This window comes from Myotis brandtii, unplaced genomic scaffold (genome assembly GCF_000412655.1).
Source record: "Myotis brandtii unplaced genomic scaffold, ASM41265v1 scaffold230, whole genome shotgun sequence".
In the NCBI taxonomy this organism is placed as follows: Eukaryota; Metazoa; Chordata; class Mammalia; order Chiroptera; family Vespertilionidae; genus Myotis; species Myotis brandtii.
This window is the reverse complement of record NW_005358650.1, coordinates 4,927,816-4,945,315: the sequence shown is the minus strand read 5'-3', so window position 1 is coordinate 4,945,315 and position 17,500 is coordinate 4,927,816. Positions and strand designations below refer to the sequence as shown.

Here is a 17,500-nt window from a genome sequence, read left to right as displayed (position 1 = left end):
TCCCGCTTCCGAAGGTGCCCCCTCCGAGGCCGGCGGGGACGCTGTCCGAGCTGGGAGCACCGCCCCCTCGCCAGCCCAGCAGCAGCACGAATGCGGCGACACGGACTGTCAGGAGCCCCGCGAAAACCCCTGCGACTGTCATCGGGAGCCGCCCCCCGACACCCCAGACATCAACCAGCTGCCGCCATCCATCCTGCTCAAGGTGGGTCTGGGCGAATGGCGCGGGGATGCGCGCTCGCCCCCAACCCGGCCCCTCCTCGGGGTTCTCTCTCCCCTCCCTCTAAGCGCTGAGGACGGGGTTCCCCGACAGCCAGAGACGCCCAGGGGGGAGGTTGGGAAACCGATGGGGAGGATGCTTATGGCCTACTTTTTGAAGTTAGAAAAACTTGGCATCTCCTGAATGTCTTTTAATAGCTTGGGCTTGTTGGGCACAATTCAGGGTTCATCTGTTATTAGATCGCCAGCCCAAGTGGTTTAGAAACTCTTTGTAGGTTTTCTGTGACATGTTTTTTATTAATTGAGCAACTTGCCCTTACTGGGTATAGACTTTATATATTAGAATCCGAAAGTTTTCGAGCTACTTTCAGGTTTGACAGATGCTCGTTGATGTCAGTAACACTTAACTTTTTTTGAACATCTACTATGATCAGGCACTATGCCAGAGCTTTATATACATTATATCTAATTTAATCTTCCAGTTACCGCTGTGAGGCAGATTTTGTTAATATCATTACTGTATACAAGAAGGAACTGATTTTTCATACTGTGTGCCTACAGTCCAAAGGCAGACATCTACAAGTGGTATTTGCTCTAGGGAGCTTACAGCCTAGTGGGGCTTGCAGAGCTTGAATGACTTGTCCAGGGTCACACGCAGAGTAAGAGGCGTACCTGGGAATTTAGGCCTGCTTGAGTGGAAAACCCTCTTGTTTATGCTATGCTGTATTAGCTTCCTACATTTTAACCCTTAACATAAAAGCATCCAGGTTTCTGGAGAGTAAGGGGAGACTTTTTGTTGTTGTTGGGGAATGGGTGAGTGGAGAAGAGGTGGGTGTCCTGTGGGAGCTTTGTCTCACTTTCAAATACTAAGTCAAATTTGCAGTTTTGTCATTGCTGTGATAAACTTAATTATGTGATAGTTTGTATTATTATTATCAACAAGTTATTTCTTCCCTCATTTTCTCTCTTCTCCCCTCCCACCCTTTTCTGGAGCTTAATGCATGTAATCTTCCTTTTTCACAGTGGATGATACTTAAGGCCAGCCCCAAATAACGTAGATAAAAATTTGGCTACTTTTATTGTTACTGAAGTAACTGTCATCAATTACAATTGTTACTGTCACGGATATACTTTGTGTGATTAGACTTTTTGCACATTGATAATCCTGTGTTTTTATCTGTTTTGTTTTGATGTTATTGCTCTTGAAAATTATACAGCAAGGGGGGCGGGTAAGCTTAACTTCTACTTGTGTCAAAATGTAATGACTTAACTCTTATGGAGGTATATTTGTTGGAGGAGTAATTGCCTCCTTTGTGTGTTCAGGATGTGCATTTTAGAGCAGAGGGAACTTTCTTTTTTGTTTGGTTGTTTATGGAGTTAGACGATTTTTTTTTTAATCTGGAATTTTTTTCTTTATTGATTAAGGTATTACGTATGTGTCCTTATCCCCCCATTTCCCCCCACCCCCCTACTCATGCCTTCACCCTTCCCTCTGAGGTTTGACGGTCTGATTGATGCTTCTCTGTCTCTGGATCTGTTTTTGTTCGTCAGTTTATGTTGTTCATTATATTCCACAAATGAGTGAGATCATGTGATATTTATCTTTCTCTGACTGGCTTATTTCACTTAGCATAATGCTCTCCAGTTCCATCCATGCTGCTGCAAATGGTAAGAATTCCTTCTTTTTTTTACCGCAGCGTAGTATTCCATTGTGTAGATGTACCACAGGTTTTTAATCCCGTCATCTGCTGATGGGCACTTAGGCTGTTACCAAATCTTAGCTATGGTAAATTGTGCTGCTGTGAACATAGGGGTGCATATATCCTTTCTGATTGGTGTTTCTAGCTTCTTGGGATATATTCCTAGAAGTGGGATCACTGGGTCAAATGGGAGTTCCATTTTTAGTTTTTTGAGGAAACTCCATACTGTTCTCCACAGTGGCTGCACCAGTCTGCATTCCCACCAGCAGTGCACGAGGGTTCGGGTTCCTTTTTCTCCACATCCTCACAGTTTTTATTTGTTGATTTGTTGATGATTGATAGCCATTCTGACAGGTGTGAGATGGTACCTCATTGTTGTTTTGATTTGCATCACTAGGATGATTAGTGACTTTGAGCATGTTTTCATATTTCTCTTGGCCTTCCTTATGTCCTCTTTCGAAAAGTATCTATTTAGGTCCGTTCCCATTTTTTTATTGGGTTGTTTATCTTTCTTTTGTCAAGTTGTATGATTAGAGGGAACTTTCTTGAGTCCTTTAAATTGGTGGATGACATAGACAAAAAAAATATCAACAAATATTTGGTATAGAAGATTGATTGCTGTCTTGTTATTTGGCAGGTAAGACTGTTTAAACACAAACCAAATAAAAAACCAGGTATTTCCTGCTTTCTACCAAAACTGGTTATTTCATGAGGTAGGGAACATTTTAATACAAAAAGAAAGAAGAAAGGACATGATCTCATAATAAAGAGAATCCCCATAGGCAAACTTATTCTATATGCTACATTGTTCTTTTTCATGTTTGTTTTTTTTTTTTTTTTTTTGCTGTGGACTATTGAAAACTTGGTCTAAGGGACTTTTGGGAATTACTCCTTAGACTTGCCCTGTTGTGATGGAGAATTTGGACATGATATGGAGATGTTTTACTTATATTAGAAACTGGAATAAAGATTGTCTACGTGGGTTTCATGGTCCTAGTTGTATTCAGCAACAAGTGAGTTGTACTGTCTGGAATGAATCGAAGTCAAGGTTTTTCTGTGTTTACCAGCCCAAATAGAATTTTCAGGGATAAGGCTTTTGGGGGCATAGGCTCTGTTGACATAGATCTTGTTTATTGCTGTGTGCCCTCCCCTAAGTGCAGTGCCTGGCATTTAGTAGCACTCAGTAAATATTTATGAACAAATGAATGACCAAATGTTTAGAAGTCTGGGCTGACACTCTGGGTGAATATGCCGTACCACTAAGATAAGTGTCTAAGAAATGTTTATATCTTGACTTCAGAGTTGTTCTGAGCTATAACAGAGCCATGTGATGTTGAGAGGTTTCTGGCTCTGTTTCTGGTGAGAACTGGAAGTGTTTGGCTTGGAGAAGACAAGACTTAGGCAGCTATGTCTTTCTTTCCCTCCCTCCCTCCCTCCCTCCCTCCCTCTCTTCTTTCCTTTTTACAGTATAGGAAGGGTTATTGCATAGAGAAGCACAAATCCATCATCTCCATTGGAAACATTCAAGTACAATAGCCGCTAGCCACATGTGGATATTTAAATTTAAAGTGGTTAAAATTAAATAAAATTGAAAATTCAGTTTCTATGTTACAGTAGCCACATCAGTAGTCATGGGTGACTGGCCACTATTGTGTGGACTGTGCAGATCCAGAACATTCCCCTCATTTTAGAAAGTCCTGGGTAAACCTTCATAGTTTTTTTTTTCCTTTATAAATGGCATCAAAATGTCCATGTTCTGCAGTTTGTTTGTTTATAGTTTGGTTTGGAGGTCTTTTCACATTAGTGAGGATATGGTTTTCTTCATTCTTTTTAACTGCTGCATAGTATCCCATAGTGTTACACCACATGTATTTATTTCTCTAGTACTGGATGTTTCTAATTAATTGCTACTACAAATGATGCTAATAGATTTTTTTTTCTATGTACACGAGGTCATACTTTTCTAGGGTAGATGTCAAGAAGTGGAATTTCAGGTTTGAAGAATGTCTGTATTTGGAAATTTAGAAAGTCCTTTCTAACAATAAGAGCTGTGTAGAAATGAAATTAGTTCTTTCTTGAAATCGTGAGCCTCACTGGAAACCATAATTATGTAACTTCAGAACAGGAAGAGACCTTTGACAGCATCTAGTCTTTCCTCATGTCTTATGCATGAAGATACAGGCTGGAGAAGTCAAGTGGCTTACTTACCCCAAGACATTTCAGAGAGTGAATGGCAGACCTTGGACTGGCACCCAGCTTAGTGTTTCCAGCTTAGTGTTTCCATCTTTTCAACGTCCTGTGTGGGAGGGCCTGAATAATCTCTCAGAAATTTTATGAAAGAGATTCCTGAATGGGGAGAAGGGGCAGGACAGTGGGGAGAGGAGGAGCTTACACCAGAGGACTGACTTCTAAGTCATCATGAGTCATAGATTAATTTAAAATTGGGTCTGTAGGGTTGAATTGTGGTCTTTAATATAAGAATTTGAGAAGCAGGAACTAGGTCTTCAAAGGTCAGCTGTGAGAGTAGTATTTTTTTTAAGCACTTAAGTCTGTTACATTTGCTCATTGAGTGGTTAATGGATTGTTTTGAATCAAATAAGCTAGCTTCGATCTTTGCTACCTGTTGCCTTTATAATTTAAGTAATTCTACCTACTAATATCACAATTAGATATTTATATGGTAGAACCATTATGCAACAGTTTTACCAAATGATAGCAGTGGAATATATTTCTTTGTAATTACTGTTTGAGTAACTGGTTATGTTGTGGTCTGTATTTACATTTTGGAGACTTTGTGTGCTGTGCTTAGATATCTTGTTCTCTGCCAGCAGACCTGTTTCTTTCCAAAGAAAACCAGGTGAGAGATCCAAAATCCACCAGCACCATTAGGAAGTCACCTCACCATGCATGCACCCTTGATAATGTGTCAGTAGGTGCTAAGTCTTTTATTTTTACAGCTTTATTACCACCAGGTTGCTTTAGTGTTTAAGGAAGAGTTTCATAAGAGAAATGGGCTTTGGAGGAAAGCTTACATACCTGATCTATTTTTTCCCCCCAGGTATGCTAACAAGGATGAAAGCAATGCAAATAGGAGTCAAAGAAAAAAAATACTACTTTTTAAAGCTTTGAATGTAGATTACTAGTGGGTAAGAGTAAATTACCTGTAGCATTTCCTGAATGCTTGATTTAAGGCTCCAGTACCAAATAACCTCTCGTGTAGAAGGTATGTCTCTGGCGTTCTAGGAATGGTTTTAGTCAGCACTGAAATGGAGTGTCCTGAGGAAGTCAGGTTTAAGATTTTTCTTTGCTGAAGAATGCAAAGCAATCTTGATGAACTTAATCAGGCTACCAAAAGGTGTGATTTGTTTTCATTTTAAGAAGTCTGTAAATTTTGCCTTATACTGAGTAGCTATCAAGGGCATAACCTTGAGTAGTTCTTTGCCAATTTGGAGTATCAGGTTGTATAAATGATAAGGAATGTAAGGGGAGATAAGCGAAGGCAAATATAGAACCATTTAATATTAACATAAGAGTTACTTGACTTTGGCTAAATAGCCTATTTTAGTCTTGCCCAAGTCTTGGCCAGTTTGGAGCCAAGTGGTATTGTAAGGTCATACAATGGGCATAAAACGGAAGCTCTGCCACTGAGAGGGTCTTGGAGCATCAGTACCCAATAGTAATGAGTGCATTTGGCGTACACATCTTTGCTTCTAAATCCCATTCTCCAATAAAAGGAATCAGTGCTCCATAGAGAAATGGCAATTTCAGGGCTAGGACAAGGAAAGTACAAGATGAGCCTAGGCCAGTGATGGCGAACCTTTTGAGCTCAGTGTGTCAGCATTTTGAAAAACCCTAACTTAACTCTGGTGCCGTGTCACATATAGAAATTTTTTGATATTTGCAACCATAGTAAAACAAAGATTTATATTTTTGATATTTATTTTATATATTTAAATGCCATTTAACAAAGAAAAATCAACCAAAAAAATGAGTTCGCGTGTCACCTCTGACACGCGTGTCATAGGTTCGCCATCACTGCCCTAGGCCGTGGTCGGCAAACTGCGGTTCGCGAGCCACATGTGGCTTTTTGGCCCCTTGAGTGTGGCTCTTCCACAAAATACCACGTGCGGGCACACGTACAGTGCAATTGAAACTTCGTGGCCCATACGCAGAAGTCGGTTTTCGGCCTGGGCGAGTCTATTTTGAAGAAGTACTGTTGATATTTGGCTCTGTTGACTAATGAGTTTGCCGACCACTGGAGAGTATTTTGTGCCAGGACACAAGGAAGTCCTCAAAGAATGATGGACATATGTCAAAAGATACATTATTTCATTGTATCTCCTCCCCCCACCGAAACTCTTTAGTGACTGGGTTTAGAATAAAACTTATTCTTATTTAAATTTCATAATATCTGACTTTGTGGATTCAATCCTGGTCGGGTGCATACAGGAGGCAACTGATCTACTACATCTCTCTCTCCCTCCCTCCCCCTTCTTCTCTCTCTAAAATAAAAAAGAATTTCTAAAAAAAAATTGGCATCATAAAACATGTAGTCTGGAATATTGTGTTGCACCTTTAATACCTATCTCTTACAACACCCAGCATAGTCAATGTAAAATAGCTACAGGCAATGGATATGTCTCTCTCACATTGTTTCTCCAGTTCTCCCTCTCTCTCCTCCCTCCCACCCTCCTTTCCACTCTCTCTAAAAATCAATGGAAAAAATATTTTCAGGTGAGGATAAATAAAAAGAAAAAAAAAGAAAACTACTCCACGTTACTTCTTTTCAAATATTTATATAATTTGTATACAGCCCGCCTGCTCATAAACCTTAACTCCTTTTTGCAGTAATATTTTATAGCAGATATGATTTCTCCATCAAGATATGAAATGGTCCAAAGTAGGTATTGGTTTTGTTGATTTTTAAGTACTATAAGATTCTACGGGATAGGTATGACCAAGTGTTAAGCAACAATGTGTTTTAGAAGTTTTTTCAGTCTGAAATAATCTTCTGATATACTAATGTCTCACTCAAAAATGGAATCTTTCAAAAGATACAAACTTCCAGTTATAAAATAAATAAGTCATAGGAAAATAATATACAGCATGGTAGCTATAGTTAATAAGATTGTATTGCATATCTGAAAGTTGCTAAGAGAAATCTTAAAAGTTCTTACAAGAAAAAAAAAGAAAACTTTCTAACTAGGTATGGTGATGGATGGTAACTAGACTTAATTGTGGTGATCATTATGTAATGTACACAAATACTGAATCATTATGTTGTACCTGAAACTAATATAATGTTACATGTCACTTATACCTCAATAAAAAATAAATTAAAGAAAAGAAAACTCATGCCTCCTACCCCAAGAATCTTTCACGGTTTAGAAATATATGGATATCAGCCTGGTAGTGATTAATTCAGGTTATATCAATAATATGACATACATTTTCTGATAATTAATAGCTTAGTTATGTTGTCCAGATCTGCCACTTAAGATCAAGAATATTAAGTTTGGCCCTGGCCTGTGTGGTGCGGTGGTTGGGCATCATCCCATACACTGAGAGGTTACTGGTTCAATTCCCAGTCAGGGCACCTGCCCCGGTTGCAAGCTTGTTCCCTGGTAGGGGGTGTGCAGGAGGCAGCCTATCAATGGTTTGCTCTCACATTCATGTTTCTCTCTCTCGCTAAATAGCAATACAAAAATCTTTAAAATAAAAAAAGAACATTAAGTTTGTTTTCAATCCAGGTCATGACTACAAGTCACTGCTGATTCCCAGTATCCATTCCCCTTATATTCTTTTTAGTAACAGAATCCAAGCTAGGCACGTGACTACTTAATTAGACACATTTCTTAGCCCCTCATGGATAGGTGTGGCTGTGTGACTAAATATTAGGTTCGAGGCTGTGAGTGGAAGCAATGTGTACAACTTTCAAGTCATACCATTCAAGGCAGCTGCTTGTCCTTTGGTTCCTTTTCCTTTTTCCAAGGGTAAACTAAGAGTAAGCCATCTTTCACACTATGAAAGATGTGAGGGCAGTGATGGAAAAGCAAAAGATTTAAGATGATAGATCCTGGATTTTCTACATCCTTAATGGAGTTTGGACTTCTGTCATGTTCAAGCAATTGCTGATGGGCCTCTGTCAAAGTAAGCCATTTCCTGGCTTGATGTACGTGCCATCCAGTTTTCCAGTGTCCTCCCTCACCCCCGCTCCCCTTGGAGTTTTCTTTATTCTTCAAACATGTTGTTCCGGGTCAGTCCTTTACAGACCTGTGTTCTTTTTTTCTTCAAAGTGACCTTTGAAACGCTTTTTCTTGAATCTCATATTACCAAAGATAACTCAGAACTGCCTTTGACTATATAATCTTAAAGCCAATGAACAAATTTTATGTCTCAGTGCCTCCCACAGAAATGTAGGGACATGTGCACAGATGTTTGTTACAAAGATAGTTTGGGGACGACTGGTAGTTTTCTGAGGAGTTAGGATATGGGTGCATTTTAATGACAAAGAAAAGCAGGAATCTTTTTTTTTTAAATTAATATATTTTTATTGATCTCAGAGAGGAAGGGAGAGGGAGAGAGAGAAACATCAATGATGAGAAAGAATCATTGATCAGTTGCTTCCTGCATGCTCCACACTGGGGATCGAGCCCACAATCCAGGCATGTGCCCTGACCGGGAATTGAACCGTGACCTCCTGGTTCACAGATCATCGCTCAACCACTGAGCCACTATGGCTGGATGAAAGCAGGAATCTTTAAACATGTTATCTATATCTGTGCAACGTACTATGTCAGGACTTAGCAGTTTAAAACCACAAACATTTATTATTTTACATTTTGTGTGGTTTTGTAATTCCCATGTGGCTTAGCTGGGTCCTTAGTATTCTGTCTTTTTACTTTTATCCATCTTTGGTATTGGTTTTATCTTTCCTTTACCTACTTAGTGAATTTCCTTTCACTTGGATGTAGAAAACTCATATAGATCCACCCAGATTTAGTCAATTACTTGTGGTTTATAACAATCATCTCACTTTTACATGAGAGAAAACTAATGTTTCAAGACGGTACTGTCCAAAGTGAGACATATTTTAAATAAGGTGCTTCTTTGTTATACTTACCATGGTCCACATACTTTCTATTTGTTAAGGGAAAAATTAGCCCTTTAAATCCATGTAGTGATTTAATTGTACACAGATGATGTAGTCTCCCTAAGTCCCAGTTTTCTCATGTGTAAAATGAGGAAGGTGAGCATAAAAATATCCATAAGAGAGGAACTTCTAGCTATGGATGCATGAAGAGTTTGGTGACTCCTCTCTATAAAAAAACAAACTGGACAAAATTGCCCTAAATTATCTGGGCTTTGGAAATTGACCAAAGGCAGACAACATATTTTTTTTTCTTAGGGAAACTGCTAGAGCTTCAGGTGAGAATAGTGGAAGTCTACATTCTTGCATGAGGCCCCTTCTGTAGCCCTCTGCCCCAGTACTTTTGGCAAAAACCAGAGTTTGGAAAACCAGCATCTTTGATGCCAGAGAGGCTGTGTCATTTTGGGGCAATGAGTAAACCTGTATTTGTCAACTAAAAGTGATTAACTTGGTGGAAAACAAACAGGGAAAATCCACATATTTGTAAGACTCAGGTTTTGGTGCCAGTGGGATGAGTGGGGGATCAGCTAGGAACTTAACAGGCAGACCTTGGAAATAAGACAACCATGGAAGGATAAGCTCTCCATTTTTATTTCTGGCTTGCTGTGAAACTATTGACATTGCAGGAGGATCTGGGTGTGGCTAGCAGAAAGCAAGGGCCAAAGCCGACTTGAAAATGGCTAAGCCTGAATGTGCTCTTTCCAACCCACAGGGAGATTATGGATCTCCACAAATACATTGTGTTTCAATTGCCTGGGGTATTCAGTACAGTAACATGCAGTGCAGGTTGGTAGCCTTGGAGCAGCAGGCTATACCATGTAGGCTAGGTGTGCAGTAGGTTATTATACTATCCAGGTTTGTGTAAGTGCACTCTCTATGATATTTACATGGCAAAATCACCTAGTGACACATTTCTCAGAATATATTCCTGTTAAGTGATTTATGACTGTGTTTAGTTACGTTTTTAGCATTTGCCCTGAGGTTTATAATTAACAGCATAATTTATAACAATCTCATTTTGAGTAATATTGTACTGTTTGGTCTGAAGCCTATTGATGGGCGTGTCCTTGGTCAGAAATGCCTACAGTGCTTGCGCAGGCACACCTCTGTCCTAGAAAGCTCGAGACATTCCTACAGCAGGGCCTTATTTACGTTTGGGCCTGCTCTTTCGGTTCTTAATTATGATTGCAGGATACGCTTCATCAAGGAACCATCGGGGAACTTTGAGGGACACGATTTACTACTTGCAGATTCTGGAGGGCAATAGGGTACACTCAGGGTCCACATAGTCAGGTCATAGTTAGAGAGAGAATGTGGACTTGGGGCTCTGCCTTCAGTAAGGTTCAAGGGTGGGGTGTCTAGGGTTTTGCGGGTTTACTTTAATGGGTGAACTTAAAGCACAAGAGCAGGAATTTGGGCAGGAATTAGAGCAGGAAGGGAGAAATGAGGCCACTCAAGTGGTCAGTTAGTCTAGGTTACCCAGGCCTTTCTGAAGGTCAGACCTTCTTGGGTGGTGGTGACCTAGTTCCTTATCTGGTTGTTTTGCTAGTAGCTGTGTCATATAACTAACAATATGCTTATTCAAGATTGATGTCTTTTGAAATAGATGTCTTGGCAATTAAAAGCTTGATGTCAGGCATTTACACTACAAATACCAATTTAGTGTTAAATGGTATATAAAAACATTTCTATGTTTATGTTGTTATATGTTTTGTGTCCATACGATTAACATAGATTTATAATTATTATTATATGTAGTTGTCTTTTCAATCATTTAGAATTGGAGTAAAAGCCAAAAATACATTAATACTGAATTTTATATTTACCGGCATAAATACTTACCTTTATTGGTGTTCTTGATTTTTTTGGGTGTGCTTTCAAGCCACTGTGCTTTTAAGTGCTCTTTCATTTCAATCTGAAGGATTCCCTTTAGCATTTCTTGTAGGTGATAAAATCCCTCGATGTTCGTTTTTCTGGAAATAACTTAATTTTACCTTCATCTTTGAAGGATAATTTTGCTAGATATAGAATTCCTGGTTTAGAGTTTTTCTTTTAGCGCTTTAAGTATGTTATCCCATTGCCTGCTGGCTTACATGGTTTCTAATGAGAACTCAGATGTTAATCTGATTGAAAATCTTTTGTATGTAATAAATTGCTTTTCTCTTGCGGCTTTCAGGGTTCTCTCTTTGTCTTCTGACAATTTGATTATAATGTGTCATAGTGTAGATCTCTTTGAGTTAATCCTATTGGGATTCATTGAGTTTTATGAATGTCTAGATTTATCAGATTTGCCAGGGATCAGAAATGTTATGTTTAGACTGAAATTTCTATCTTATTTTCCTTGGCCTGTGATTCCATTGTTACCTCAGTTTTCAAAGACATTGCTGTGCTACTTTGGGTTTCTTCTGCACACGTGTAGCTTTGTGGTTAACTCAGGTTTTTTTGTCACTTCTTTCACTGAATTAGGGGTGCTCTTTCCAGATCTCTCCTTTGATCATTCCTTCATACTCTTTGACCTAGTGGTCTCTTTTCCTGGTTCTCTAGATAGAAAGATGGAGTTTCCCTCAGAGTTATATCGTGTGTTATATGCCTGTGCTACTATATATATTTGTAGAACTTGGGCTGTTTACATGATGAAGTGGTAAGAAAAAGGTAATGGAGGTTCCTTTCACACTCTTTGGTCTACAGAGTTTTTTCCTGGTGCTTCTGGCAAAAAGATGGGCTTACAGAATTTTAGGTGCCTGCACAGCTGCCACATTGCAGCTCTGTGACTGAGGCTGAATTTGGGACATGGCCAGTAGAGAGAATAGGGAAAAGTGAAAGAAAACCCCAAATGGGGACTCTTCCCACATTCTCTGTTTCACAGAAGTCCTCCCGCTGTCCAGAGAGATGGCTTTCTCTCTTTGTTTTCATTAGTTATGCCTGTCATGTAGTTCTGTACAGGGGCCATCCTCAGTTCCACACTGGTAGAGAAAAGGAAAAATAACATAGGAAACTCATTCCTGTTATTGGTCATTCTTTAAGTTTGGCTCACCTCCCCAATCCATATGTTATCAATCTTTTGGAGTCCCGAGGTAATTGCTTTTGCTATGTTGTCCAGTGGTTTTAGTTGTCATGAATGGGGGTGAGGGGCTGTAGTGGGCTTAACTACATCTCTGCCAATGATTCTAAAGCCTATTTCCACTTAACCCTTGGAGGACAAAAAATAGTTGTGAAGGAACAGCAGTTGGCAGTTGTCCCAATGCTCAAGATTTAAACATAGTAGAGATTCTAGCTTAGATTTCTGTAACATTTGACTGTATAGAGGTATCATTTTAGGTCACAGTTATGATAAGAATCATACTATTTACTCTGTTCTAGATGCTGTTCCAAAAACTTTGTTTACTCCTTTAGTCCTCACAGTAACTCCATCAGGTAAAAACTATATTATTCCCATTTTATAGATAAGGAGCTTACGGTACAGAGAAGTTAGGTAATTTGCCTAAGACTATATAGATAATAAATGGTACAGCCATAATTCAAACCAGATAAAACAATATAGTGTAGAGCACATGTTCTTATTAAAATTTTCAAATTTTAATTTAATATTATGGAAATCTTCATGTACACACCAAAGTAGAAAATAATGAACTCCCCATGTATCATTCCACTAATTTCAATAGTTTTTCAATATTCTGCCTTTTTTAGTTTATTTATCTTTTGCCATTTTTTTATAAAGTATCTGAAAGCAAATCTTATATATCATTTCACCATAAACACTAAAGTTTGTATCTAAAATGGATAATAACTTTAAAAAATAATATAACCACAGTAATACTATAACCACAATAATATTATAACAACCTAAAAAGTTAGAAATAATTTTTCTTAAGTCATTTACTATCTCTTTTATGTTCAGTTTTATCGGATTGTCTCTGAAGTATCTTATAGTTGGTTCAATTCGGGATCTCAGTATGGTCCACAATTGTACTTGTGATAACGTCTCTTAATTTTAACAAATCAATATTGGTCCTAATCCTGACCATTGAAAAATAATTTTTACTTTTAAAACTCTTTTAAAAATAAGCATTTAATTTTGGAATAATTTTAGGCAGAAAAGTTACAAAGATAGTACAGACTCCTCTTATATTCCTCACGCACTTTCAGTTTCCCCTAAATTAATTATCTTACAATACTCCGATACCTTTGCCGAAGTGTGAGATCAGCATTGGTCTCACATCATGTTTTTGTGCTTTAAAGTAAATGGCCTTTTTCCAGTTCACGATGGCATTAGTTGTCATTCCTCTTTATTCTCCTCTTGTCTTTGATACTTTCTCAGCCTTCCTTTGTTTTTCGTGATCTTGATTTTTTGAGGAGTCATCACATATTTTGTAGGATGTTCTATATTTGGTATAAGTGATCGTTTTCTTGGGATTAATTGGGTTTATGAAATTCTGGAAAAAATATCGTCAAGGTAAAAATTTCCTTTTTATGACATTAAAAAAAAATCATATAAAATGTTCACCTGGTTCTAAGGTCAAAACTGTAAAACAGGGTATCTTCAGAGTAGTCTCCCTTTCATCCCTTTCTCTTTTCTAGCCTTTTCTCCCTTCCCTTAAAATGAGTATTTTTTAAATTAATTTTTGGCCTGTCCTTTTAATTTTTTTAAATATTGGCAAACACACACACACACACACACACACACACACACACGCACACACGTACACATGCACACATGCATATACACATGCATGCACGTATCCCCCTGCTCCCCTTTGTTCCTTTTCTTACGTGAAAGGTAATGTTGGTCCATGTTTTTTACTCCCATACCATGTTTTTCTCTTTAGGACAGTCTCTAACATTGACTCTTCTAATAATGGCTACTTGTATTCAACATGTTTTTGTGCTTTAAAGTTAATTTTTTTTAAAAGCCTTTAAAATGTTTAAGCACATGTGTGGCTTCTTTTATATTCACAGATATTTTCCAATTTGTCCCTGGATGAACGTTGCCTTTCTGCCTCGTTGGTTTGCAAGTACTGGCGTGACCTTTGTTTAGATTTCCAGTTTTGGAAGCAGCTGGATCTTAGTAGTCGTCAGCAGGTACATGTAATCTAATTCTCAGAAACACTCAATTTGATTTATTAAAAAAACTTTATTCCTCTTCAGACATTACTTCTTTCATGTTGTAGTTTCTCAAGATAATTCAAATGACTATAATCTGTAATTCTGTGCTTTAGTATTTTTGTGTGTGAATTTAAGTTAAAACTAGGTTCTTATGGTCAAGAAGATAATTTCTAGTTTGGATTGGTAATTTTGGGTTGCTTCTTAATCCTCTTTGTTTTATTCCTGTTCATTTTCATTTTTCATTACCCTTTTAAAACAAACTTTTCTCTTTTTGGAAGGGTCATATCATGAATATCAGTTTAATAGTAGAAAATGATGGCAAACATTTATATAGTACTGCTGATGTGCCATATACTGTTCTACTGGCTTTTACATATTAATTCATTTTATCTTCTCAACCTTATGAGTTGCACTATTATTATCCCTATTAATATATTATTATTACAATATTAATAATGCTAACCTTATACTGTTATTATAGATGAAGTAATAGAAGCAAAATAGGCTAAGATAACTTATTTGTTTTAATTTTACTTATGAAGAATTTTCTAATCCTCCTCATTGCCTGGCTGCCCAAAATGTTTATATGCTAGCATACATTAAGAAAAAAAAGAGTTAATAGTACTTATTGCAAACCATTTGCAATCCTTCCTTTAAACTTGTTTGCCAATACTTGACATTGGAAATATATAAAAATATCCAATAAGAATAGGATTTTTTTAGAGTACTAAAATTGCTCTAAATCCTTCTATGATATTGTTAGTAGTGGTGTGCTGGTAAATATGTAACAACTGGCTTTTGAAAATGAATGAACAAATAAAAAGCCCTTATTTGTAATATTTGCCATTTTCTGTGGTATGAATACTCCTACTGTAGTTAATTTCAAGCTACCAATGTGATGTCACTGCATGTAGTGATGTCATTGATTTGGAAAGAAGTACATATTATACATCTTGTGAGTTGGAATAAGCCAACTCCAACATAACCACTATCACTCAAGAAATTCCAAGGTTTTAGGAGCTCTGTTCAAGGACCCAGAGACAAAAGCCAAATATGTTTTTTATTATATCATAGTTCTTGTTATCCTTTAATATTAAGTAGAAAGATTTTCTTTCATTTGTGGTTTTCATGCAATAATCTAGTTATATTGTTTATTGGGGGAAATTTAATAAAACAATAGAAAATAAGTTTCTACATTTAGCAGAAGTTTAAATTTATTGCTTTTTTTTTCTCTCACAGGTCACTGATGAATTATTGGAAAAAATTGCATCAAGGAGTCAAAATATAATTGAAATCAACATTTCTGATTGTCGCAGTATGTCTGATACTGGCGTATGTGTACTAGCATTTAAGTGTCCTGGACTTCTTAGGTATACAGCCTACAGGTGTAAACAGCTTTCTGACACCTCCATTATTGCGGTTGCCTCTCACTGCCCTTTACTTCAGAAAGTTCATGTGGGCAACCAGGACAAACTAACTGATGAAGGACTCAAACAGGTAAGTTTTGGCATCTCAACTCAAAATGTCTTCTTGTAGCAGCACTTTAAAAGATTGTTGTGTTAAAAATAATTCCAAGAGACTAAAAGAAGTCGTCTTTTTTTTTTATACATACATGATTATTTGTTTGGGTTTTTGTGCAGTTGTTATAATTGATAAATTAACGTGCTTGTGTTTTGGAGTGAGTACCTGAACTTCTGTAACCAACCATTTTATTAATTTATTTATTTTGTTACTTAAACTTTTTACCAAATTTTGCTTTAGGTAACAATAGTATGCAGTTTGGGTTAGCATGGAGCTTTAAAAATTAACCTTTAACTTTTATGTTACTAAATGACATGCTTATATGCTTTGAAATACCTGTTTTAAGGTATAAATGAAGTAGAAAATGAAGTAGGGAGTAGAAAATGAAGAAAAAGGTGGTAATCATCCATATTTATTAGCTTAATAATTGGATTAGAAGTAGTATCATAATATATTTTATGTTTGATCTACTCCCTTTGGCAATGGTATTTAAGGTTTCTTGTCAATGAATATTGAATAGATTCTATGTGGCAAACCCCGAATTTGTGAAAATTTTGAATATTTGGTAGTGTTCCTACTACTGTACTAGGTACTTTTTGTATTTTTACATTTAGCTCTTGCAATAACTTTGCAAAATAGTTGATATTAAAATCATTTTGTAAAGGAAGAAATTAGGGCATAGAGAGATTGATGAGTTTGCCTAATGTTTAGCAAGTGGTTGAGCTGAGAATTAGCCTGGATTCTCCAAAGCCACTATTGTCTTTCCACATTACCAGCCAGTAGACCAGGGGTGGGCAAACTTTTTGACTCGAGGGCCACAATGGGTTCTTAAACTGGACCGGAGGGCCGGAACAAAAGCATGGATGGAGTGTTTGTGTGAACTAATATAAATTCAAAGTAAACATCATTACATAAAAGGGTACGGTCTTTTTTTTTTTTTAGTTTTATTCATTTCAAACGGGCCGGATCCGGCCCGCGGGCCGTAGTTTGCCCACGGCTGCAGTAGACTGTACTCTTCTAGACCTCGAGTAAGGCAGAAGCCATGCACATTACCACTCTCCCTACAGTACCCTCGACCAACATTTGTTGAAAGGATTCATTAATAATTCCATTTAAGAACTGTTAGGAATAATGTTTAAATTTAGAATTGGGATGCACTTCCCAATAAAAACGAGTGTCAGTAAAGTCCTAGATTTAAATCTGATCTGAGATGAAGTTAGAAATAAAAATGAAGATCCTTAAATTTAAAGACTACATATGAATTAATTGACAACTTTGAGACTAAGTAAATATTTCCTAGAATGTGAGGTATTTTGGAACCCATTAATTTATGATAGGTTAGATGTTTGCTTCAGATTTGCATGGTGTCTGAATGATGAATTAGTTATATATAAGGTAATAATCTAATAGAAGTAGTAAAACAATCTGAATATTTTTCATTCTGAAGTAATTCTTTTAAGTGACTGCCTTACATTAAGTAATTATATAGTAACCTTATTCTGCAATAAGGAGAGTAATAATTTCCTATGCTTAAGACTGTGCAATAGCAAGGGTCTCCTATTTTAGCCTCATTCTTCTGATGAAATGCTATTGTGGTATAGTAGAAAGAAAATGCCTTTTCTATATACACTGAGTGGCCAGATTATTATGACCACCTAACGTTTGTAGGCAAATTAGCTATAATTTCGCGCTGAAGTTGCTAGAGGGCCAGACCATTATAAATAGGGAAGCAGGTTGTTTACCACGACAGTAGAAGTGATCTTTTTCTGAAGATATGGGTAAACAACGCAATTTAGCAGCCTTTAAACGT

General features: G+C 37.3%; 1 protein-coding gene across 1 annotated transcript in view; it reads left to right on the top strand.

Moving 5' to 3' along the window:
* The first annotated feature begins 6 nt into the window (after window positions 1–6).
* Window positions 7–17,500, top strand: part of FBXL17 (F-box and leucine-rich repeat protein 17) — a 449,858-nt gene continuing 432,364 nt past the window's right edge. The window contains exons 1-3 of the mRNA XM_005866472.2: window positions 7–202; window positions 14,023–14,145; window positions 15,409–15,666. Coding sequence (XP_005866534.2) covers window positions 15,487–15,666 — 180 coding nt within the window. The 5' untranslated portion in view covers window positions 7–202; window positions 14,023–14,145; window positions 15,409–15,486. The remainder of the gene's footprint in view (window positions 203–14,022; window positions 14,146–15,408; window positions 15,667–17,500) is intronic.